This window comes from Leuciscus leuciscus (assembly GCF_965113295.1).
Source record: "Leuciscus leuciscus genome assembly, chromosome: 11".
NCBI classification, from domain to species: Eukaryota; Metazoa; Chordata; class Actinopteri; order Cypriniformes; family Leuciscidae; genus Leuciscus; species Leuciscus leuciscus.
In genome coordinates, this window is record NC_138735.1 from 34,189,257 (window position 1) to 34,199,256 (window position 10,000).

Consider the following 10,000-nt stretch of genomic DNA (forward strand, 5'->3'; position numbering starts at 1 on the left):
GTGCAGCGGGTCAGAACACCAAACACACCGTTACAGTCAGGAGTGCAGCGGGTCAGAACACCAAACACACCGGCACCGTTACAGTCAGGAGTGCAGCGGGTCAGAACACCAAACACACCGTTACAGTCAGGAGTGCAGCGGGTCAGAACACCAAACACACCGGCACCGTTACAGTCAGGAGTGCAGCGGGTCAGAACACCAAACACACCGGCACCGTTACAGTCAGGAGTGCAGCGGGTCAGAACACCAAACACACCGGCACCGTTACAGTCAGGAGTGCAGCGGGTCAGAACACCAAACACACCGGCACCGCTACAGTCAGGAGTGCAGCGGGTCAGAACACCAAACACACCGGCACCGCTACAGTCAGGAGTGCAGCGGGTCAGAACACCAAACACACCGGCACCGTTACAGTCAGGAGTGCAGCGGGTCAGAACACCAAACACACCGGCACCGTTACAGTCAGGAGTGCAGCGGGTCAGAACACCAAACACACCGTTACAGTCAGGAGTGCAGCGGGTCAGAACACCAAACACACCGGCACCGTTACAGTCAGGAGTGCAGCGGGTCAGAACACCAAACACACCGGCACCGTTACAGTCAGGAGTGCAGCGGGTCAGAACACCAAACACACCGGCACCGCTACAGTCAGGAGTGCAGCGGGTCAGAACACCAAACACACCGGCACCGCTACAGTCAGGAGTGCAGCGGGTCAGAACACCAAACACACCGGCACCGCTACAGTCAGGAGTGCAGCGGGTCAGAACACCAAACACACCGGCACCGCTACAGTCAGGAGTGCAGCGGGTCAGAACACCAAACACACCGGCACCGTTACAGTCAGGAGTGCAGCGGGTCAGAACCCCAAACACACCGGCACCGTTACAGTCAGGAGTGCAGCGGGTCAGAACCCCAAACACACCGGCGCCGTTACAGTCAGGAGTGCAGCGGGTCAGAACACCAAACACACCGGCGCCGTTACAGTCAGGAGTGCAGCGGGTCAGAACACCAAACACACCGTTACAGTCAGGAGTGCAGCGGGTCAGAACACCAAACACACCGGCACCGTTACAGTCAGGAGTGCAGCGGGTCAGAACACCAAACACACCGGCACCGTTACAGTCAGGAGTGCAGCGGGTCAGAACACCAAACACACCGGCACCGCTACAGTCAGGAGTGCAGCGGGTCAGAACACCAAACACACCGGCACCGCTACAGTCAGGAGTGCAGCGGGTCAGAACACCAAACACACCGGCACCGCTACAGTCAGGAGTGCAGCGGGTCAGAACACCAAACACACCGGCACCGCTACAGTCAGGAGTGCAGCGGGTCAGAACACCAAACACACCGGCACCGTTACAGTCAGGAGTGCAGCGGGTCAGAACCCCAAACACACCGGCACCGTTACAGTCAGGAGTGCAGCGGGTCAGAACCCCAAACACACCGGCGCCGTTACAGTCAGGAGTGCAGCGGGTCAGAACACCAAACACACCGGCGCCGTTACAGTCAGGAGTGCAGCGGGTCAGAACACCAAACACACCGGCACCGTTACAGTCAGGAGTGCAGCGGGTCAGAACACCAAACACACCGGCACCGTTACAGTCAGGATCTACTTTGTTTATGCAGCTGTCGTGTTAATAAAAAAAATAAAAAAATAAAAGAGTACACCTACCAGACACTCTCCGTTGATGTCGCACTCGCTCGCGTGATCGTTACACTCACACTGAAGACAGTTTCCTCCGAACAGAATCCCACCGACCCGATAAAACCCGGGAATACAGTACTGGAGACACACACACACACACACACACTGCTGGGTGAGAAACCGGCTGATATGTGCATGTTCAGCTCATGTGGAAGCGCATGTGTTCCTCACCTCACAGGAAGAGCCGGAATATCCCCATGGACACTCGCACTGCTCCACATCCAGAGGGAGTTTAGCCGGACCGGAGTGTGTGTCTGCAACTCCCAAAGACACGCCACTCAACCTGCCGAACACAAACATCTTCACACGTTCACAATGAATAATAAACGATTCAATAAAACAATATATATAGAGATTTTTTAAATGTATTATTTTTTAGGTTTATTTTGTTTTGTTTATTTCCGCTTGTTTGTGTTCTAACCGTAGCGTTCCCTCAGCGCTGGCCTCCAGCTGAGCTCGAACCCGTAGCGTAGCGAGGTCCACTAGCAGCGTCATCAGCTCGTCTCTCTGAACGCTCCTGCCGCTGTGAGCGTCGCTGAACGAGTGCGGGACAATCTGAATGGAGACGAGCTGCTCGGTGTGAGCGTTCAGAAGCAGACGAGAGGACGGCGTCTGTCTCAGCGTACGCCCGTTACCCTGAAACACAACACACAATCATACCGGGGCTCTCCTTCACAGTCACATGCTCTACTGGAGCGTTTACATCACAACTACTGTAATTCTGTCAGGACCACTGTTGTTAAATACGATTGACCATTAGCATATAGTTTGGTTTGGCGATCTGGTTCTGTTCTGGGCAGCCTAGCATGGATCAGAGCAGCAATAACCCCCCTCAGGGTGAACAGAACACAACCAACATGAATGTATTGCAGATATCAATTAATTCAAGATTTGAATGTACAATATAATTCGAGAATTTAGTCTGATTCAAAGCCAAATCCTGACGGAGACAGGTGGAGCTGAGGAGGGAGGAGGGTAATCCTGACAGAGACAGGCGGAGCTGGGGAGGGAGGAGGGTAATCCTGAAGGAGACAGGCGGAGCTGGGGAGGGAGGAGGGTAATCCTGACGGAGACAGGCGGAGCTGGGGAGGGAGGAGGGTAATCCTGACGGAGACAGGAGGAGCTGGGGAGGGAGGAGGGTAATCCTGACGGAGACAGGCGGAGCTGGGGAGGGAGGAGGGTAATCCTGACGGAGACAGGCGGAGCTGGGGAGGGGGAGGGTAATCCTGACGGAGACAGGCAGAGCTGGGGAGGGAGGAGGGTAATCCTGACGGAGACAGGAGGAGCTGGGGAGGGAGGAGGGTAATCCTGACGGAGACAGGTGGAGCTGGGGAGGGAGGAGGGTAATCCTGACGGAGACAGGCGGAGCAGGGGAGGGAGGAGGGTAATCCTGACGGAGACAGGTGGAGCTGCGGAGGGAGGAGGGTAATCCTGACGGAGACAGGTGGAGCTGGGGAGGGAGGAGGGTAATCCTGACGGAGACAGGCGGAGCTGGGGAGGGAGGAGGGTAATCCTGACGGAGACAGGCGGAGCTGGGGAGGGAGGAGGGTAATCCTGACGGAGACAGGCGGAGCTGGGGAGGGGGGAGGGTAATCCTGACGGAGACAGGAGGAGCAGGGGAGGGAGGAGGGTAATCCTGACGGAGACAGGTGGAGCTGGGGAGGGAGGAGGGTAATCCTGACGGAGACAGGCGGGGCTGGGGAGGGAGGAGGGTAATCCTGACGGAGACAGGCGGAGCTGGGGAGGGAGGAGGGTAATCCTGACGGAGACAGGAGGAGCAGGGGAGGGAGGAGGGTAATCCTGACGGAGACAGGTGGAGCTGGGGAGGGAGGAGGGTAATCCTGACGGAGACAGGTGGAGCTGGGGAGGGAGGAGGGTAATCCTGACAGAGACAGGTGGAGCTGGGGAGGGAGGAGGGTAATCCTGACAGAGACAGGCGGAGCTGGGGAGGGAGGAGGGTAATCCTGACGGAGACAGGTGGAGCTGCGGAGGGAGGAGGGTAATCCTGACGGAGACAGGTGGAGCTGCGGAGGGAGGAGGGTAATCCTGACGGAGACAGGCGGAGCTGGGGAGGGAGGAGGGTAATCCTGACGGAGACAGGCGGAGCTGGGGAGGGAGGAGGGTAATCCTGACGGAGACAGGCGGAGCTGGGGAGGGAGGAGGGTAATCCTGAAGGAGACAGGCGGAGCTGGGGAGGGAGGAGGGTAATCCTGACGGAGACAGGCGGAGCTGGGGAGGGAGGAGGGTAATCCTGACGGAGACAGGCGGAGCTGGGGAGGGGGGAGGGTAATCCTGACGGAGACAGGCAGAGCTGGGGAGGGAGGAGGGTAATCCTGACGGAGACAGGAGGAGCTGGGGAGGGAGGAGGGTAATCCTGACGGAGACAGGAGGAGCAGGGGAGGGAGGAGGGTAATCCTGACGGAGACAGGTGGAGCTGGGGAGGGAGGAGGGTAATCCTGACGGAGACAGGCGGGGCTGGGGAGGGAGGAGGGTAATCCTGACAGAGACAGGTGGAGCTGGGGAGGGAGGAGGGTAATCCTGACGGAGACAGGCGGAGCTGGGGAGGGAGGAGGGTAATCCTGACGGAGACAGGTGGAGCTGCGGAGGGAGGAGGGTAATCCTGACGGAGACAGGTGGAGCTGGGGAGGGAGGAGGGTAATCCTGATGGAGAAACGAAGCTAGACTAGCGTGACCTGCCAGAACTGACGCTACTCTTGATAACAAAAGGTAACACTTCTTTTTACAGTGTCCTTGTTACAAATGTTACATGTACTTACCACAGTAATAACAGTAAATGATGCATGATTACATGCAACTAACCCTCAACCAAACCCTAATCCTACCCTAACCCTATAGTAAGTTCATGTAGTGCTTATTATTACTCAGTACTTCAATATATAATTACACTGTAACAATGACAGCTTAAAATAAAGTGTAACCAAACAAACTTTTAAAGCGTCACAGATTGGTGTAAGACTTCAACACGGTAAATCATGCAGCAATAAACGATTATACATCTGATATATATTGGGTCACATATGCAGAATAATCATCATCTTACCTCAATAATTACACTGAAATCTGAGCTCAGCGTTTTGTCCACGTTCTCCTCAGATGTGTCGTACGCAATGCTGTAGTTCAAGAAACCTCCATACGACGTCAACTATACAGAGAAATGATGAAGATGCACTAGTTAAACCTGTCAGAATACTGTGGTAATGTGGTTCACTGATGATTGTAGGTCATCAGCTGATGTTTTAGATCAAGTCAGCTTTATTTCTACAGCGCTTTATACAGTACTGACTGTTTCAAAGCAGCTTCACAGTAATAAACAGGAAAATAACAGGGTTAATGATCATCAATATAAAAACTTAATTTCATCTGTACTGAAGACAATACTGCCATGATTCAGCTCAAGTTTAGCTCTCACCTGATAGTGTTCGATATTAGTGAATTCGATAATATTGCTAATGTTAATTGCCTTTTATTCTATATTAGAACATTGTAATATTTTAAAGTCCCCCTGGTGTGCTTTTAATGTTGTTTATGTGTCTATGTGGAGTTATTAAGACGCTTTAACTCAAACCATGAGTAAATTCATAAGTCGACAGCATTGCTGAGTATTTCCTCCTTAAAACTGCAATGAACCAAAGACAGTCTCAAAAACACGCTTTGAAATCGCTGGTGTTTCTGACGTCACAAACTACCTTGTAACCAATCAGATCAACGTGTGATCGTCAACCAGTGGATCTCTGAGCTGAGTGAGTGAGTGGAGGCGGGGCTCATTTGCATATTCATAGAACCGTGCATACTAAATGAGGCGAGGGTGTCGAGTTACATTCAAGATATTTTAAGGCATAAAGATTTTTTTTAAAGGAACAAAATGTTTTAAATATGTAATTTTGGTGATCAAAGATAAGTTTTAAGAGGTTAAATTATTGATTACAGGGGGACTTTAAAAGTAGTTTAAAAAAAATTTGGTAATATCCATCAGTTTTTATTTCATGTTGAATGGAGGTCGGAGCTGATGGAAATGAATGCTATAATTAGATGTTTTAATTTCATTAATCCCCTGGGGACAGACGCTGCGAACGTGTGTAAGCTAATTAGCTGTAAATGTGTTAATGAGTGTGAGTGTAATGACAGGCCAGCAAGAAACACACACACACACACAGAGAGAGAGTCACCTTGTTGTTGAGGAACGGCTCCGGCGCGGCCCACGACCACAGCGACGGCACGCCTGCGGACACCGAGCCGTTCGACACGATCAGATTTTCGTCTGAGATCTGAGATGTGAAGATGCTGGAGCTCTGAGGAGATCGAAGGAGAACCGCGTCTCTGTGAACCACCTGAGAATCAACAACATACAGGCTGTTTCAAACCACACTTAAGTCAAGTCAGATTCATTTATATAGTGCTTTTAACATTATGGATTGTTTTGCTTTACAGTGATAATAGGAGATTAAAGTAACAGAGATTGTTTAGGCTTTACAGCAGATCTAGAATAAAGTTATTGTCCAGCTAAACTTATTTTTTGATTGATTCACTTCCATTGCAGAGATCATTAGTTAGTAACTTAACTTTATTAGTTATAAACAGTATTTATATAGTTTTTACCTCTTGTACACAACCAGGCGCTTGCGCAAACTAAGCCAGAACGCGCCCTCAGATCACTTGGACGTGGCTGTGTACAAGAGGTAAAAACTATATAAATACTGTTCGTTTTCTCACACAAACCGCTCGTTTCGTGTCTTAGGCCATCAATGTGTACTTATGATGGGGAATTGTTTAATTTGGACGACGGGGAATTGTTTTAATTTGGACTCTGTGCATGCTCTTTGAGGTGGTGACCATCGACCTGCATTATATGACTGACAGACAAGAACGGTTTGACCTAAAATTATCAAAATTGAAACTACTGCGGAAACAAAGACACCTACATCTTGGATGCCCTTGAGGTAAGCTAAAACATGCCAAAATTTAATTTCAAAGTGAACTATCCCTTTAACTGCTGCCGTCTATTTACAAATGTTTAATTAATCTGAATGAATTATTTAAACAAACAGTTGAGTGAATGATTTAATGACTCACTCATAAAGACTTCACTCGTTTCATTACTGGATGAATCAGTGTTTCTGAACGAATCTCTTGAATCAATGATTCAACGACAAACACATTTTTTAACAGTCCCTTGTCGCCACCTACTGGTGTAACAATGTAATTGATACAATAATTATTTGAAGTGTCAAGTTACTTTTCAAAAGGTGATTTATTCTGTTTTGATCGCTACCGTAGATATGAGTGTTTATATCCGAACTAAACTTTTATCCCAGAACATCAGTGATGATATGAATATTTGTAACATGGAAATAATAATACTGTGTGTTGAAAAGACTGTTTGTGAAGCTTCTTCATATCTAGATAACTGCTTTCTCGAACACAGATTAGAATTTTCCGGTATAATTTAGTCAAAGGTTTAACAGACACAAGCGAATCGTTGTCATTAAGGAATGAGATCATGTGGGTGTTTGAATCGAGATTATGATCTTTTAACAATTAATCGTGCAGCTCTACTATATTGTAACGATCATGTTCTGTTTAATGGAATTTTATATTTTGTATTTCATTGTTTCCCTGTGTTCTTTAACTGCTTCTTTTATTCCCAATTTCCCGGAATTTCCTAGTAAATCTTCAGTTTCCTAGTTGACTGATTATATACTTATTTGTTGCTATGGTTACTGATTGCTTTGCACACCTGTTTCTTGTTTCTTGTTGACCCCTTGCGTTTAAGCCCTTTAAGTCTTTACTTTAGTCAAGCTGTTACGATGATGTAGTTTTGTTATTTTTGGTGTGATATTGGCAATAGTTAAACATACCGAGCTGGTGAACCAGGTCGAGCTCTCGCACACGTCTGACACTCCGAAACAGAAACACTCGGTGCAGCCCTCGGGATTACTGGCCTGCAGGTTATAGAAACCCTGCTTACACAGATCACAGTTCGAGCCCATCACGTTATCCTGCAGAGAGAGAGAGAACGAGAGGGAGGGGGAGAGAGAGAGAGAGGGAGAGAGAGAGAGAGAGAGAGAGAGAGAGAGAGAGAGAGAGGGAGAGAGAGAGAGAGATGGGAGAAGAGGTTACGCAAGTGTCATTCGATGCTAAAACCCTATAAAGCCTGATATATGAAATAACAGTCAGAAAATCATGATATTTAAAAAAGGTGTTTTTTTGTTGAGTATCATTTTTGATTCATCAGGTTTTTATGGCTCATATAGTCTGATATAGTGAGAATATGGAAGAAAAAACTGCCCAAATTGAGCAAAAATATGCAGTTTGGTGCATCCTGATATTTATATGAAATTCTAATGCTTATAATGTAAATCAATGAGATCTTTATAACCGTTACCTTGCACACACACTCCCTGCAGGGGTCGCTGTTGTGGCTTCCGTCCAGGTTACACTCGCAGCGAGTGCATTGTGGGAAATCTCTGAAGCCGAACGCACAGCGGTCACACTTCTCGCCCGCAAAACCCTCCTTACACACACACTGACCTGCAGACAGACCTACACGACACAAACCAGCAGCAGCGGTCACACTTCTCGCCCGCAAAACCCTCCTTACACACACACTGACCTGCAGACAGACCTACACGACACAAACCAGCAGCTCAGACAACGCCTGAAACACTGCATTCAGAGATATTCGGTGGGAAACAGAAGCAGAAGATGTTTCACCTGTGTCGAGGTTTGCGTGATCATCGTCTCTGATGCACACGGGACTCGCTGAGCCTCTTGCGTCACACTCACACTCAACACACGGGTTATCGGCGTACGGAGACACCTGAAACACAGACACGTCAAAGGGTTTAACATTCACAGTCTTTATTGTGCAGAAGATTCATCATGAAGAAGTTTGGAAACTCTTCTGGAGCTCTAATGGAGACAGTTAACAGGGAACATTCTCAGAATTTTAGCAAACATTCTTCCAGAACGTTAAGTTATGTAAAACATAAGTTATTTTAGATACTAATGAAAATGCACAAATCTTTTTTTCTCATTTTGAAACCACAGCTAAAACTACAAGTGAGTGATATTTTACTTTGTACTTTGTTGTCTGATGAACATTAAAAAACACAGACAGCAGGAATATTAGGCTGCTGTCACTTAAAGAGTGAATGCCCAGATCCAATACTAATACTGTTTTATTTCTCATTCTGGCCCTTTAAAGTTTACCGCCGTCATCTGAACACACACACACACACACACACACACACAGACTCACTCACTGACTGACTCAATCACTCACTCACTCACTCGCTCACTGACTGACTGACTCACTCACTGACTCACTTACACACTCACTCTCACACTCACTCACTCACTCACTCACTCACTGACTGACTGACTGACTCACTCACTCACTCATTGACTGACTCACTCACTGACTGACTCAATCACTCAGTCACTCACTCTCACTCACTCACTCACTCACTCACTCACTCTCACTGACTCACTCACTCACTCACTCACTGACTCAATCACTCACTCACTCTCACTGACTCACTCACTCACTTACTCACTGACTTAATTACTCACTGTCTCAATCACTCACTCACTCACTGACTCACTCACTCACTTACACACTCACTTACACACTCACTCACTCACTCATTCACACACTGAATCACTCACTCACTCACTTACACACTCACTCACACACTCACTGACTCACTCACTCACTCACTCACTCACTGACTCACTCACTCACTGAATCACTCACTCACTCACTGACTCACTTACACACTTACTCACTGAATCACTCACTGACTCACTCACTCACTCACTGAATCACTCACTCACTCACTGAATCACTCACTCACTCACTCACTGAATCACACACACACACACACACACACACACACACACACACACACACACACACACACACACACACACACACACACCTGGTGTGGTCTGTAGTATTCATCCGCACAGGTTTGGCAGTTCACTCCCGCAGTGTTCTGGGAGCAGTTCACACACACTCCTCCGCCCACAAACCGGTCCTGTGTGTTCAAGCTCAGCCTCAGATCCGCCACTGTCTGGTTGTAGTAACAGTCGTCGGCCTTGTTGTGACAATTACACTCTGATCAACGAGAGAGAAAACACACAGATCAGGAGGGTCGTGATCGCTTATAAGCGAAGGTTTGTTTAGTTTTGTGTTTGAGTGAATCTCACAAAATACTGTATGTCCATGTCATATATGTGACGTTATTTATTGTCTTACTCTCGCATGTGTTT

General features: G+C 48.1%; 1 protein-coding gene across 1 annotated transcript in view; it reads right to left on the reverse strand.

Moving 5' to 3' along the window:
• Positions 1-10,000, reverse strand: part of lama1 (laminin, alpha 1) — a 78,213-nt gene that overhangs the window by 46,820 nt on the left and 21,393 nt on the right. The window contains 10 exon segments of the mRNA XM_082184632.1: positions 1,673-1,783; positions 1,877-1,988; positions 2,127-2,341; positions 4,767-4,868; positions 5,893-6,054; positions 7,582-7,722; positions 8,109-8,266; positions 8,438-8,543; positions 9,667-9,845; positions 9,987-10,000. The exon segment at positions 9,987-10,000 is cut by the window's right edge and continues 104 nt beyond it. Of these exon segments, the coding sequence (XP_082040758.1) occupies positions 1,673-1,783; positions 1,877-1,988; positions 2,127-2,341; positions 4,767-4,868; positions 5,893-6,054; positions 7,582-7,722; positions 8,109-8,266; positions 8,438-8,543; positions 9,667-9,845; positions 9,987-10,000 (1,300 nt within the window).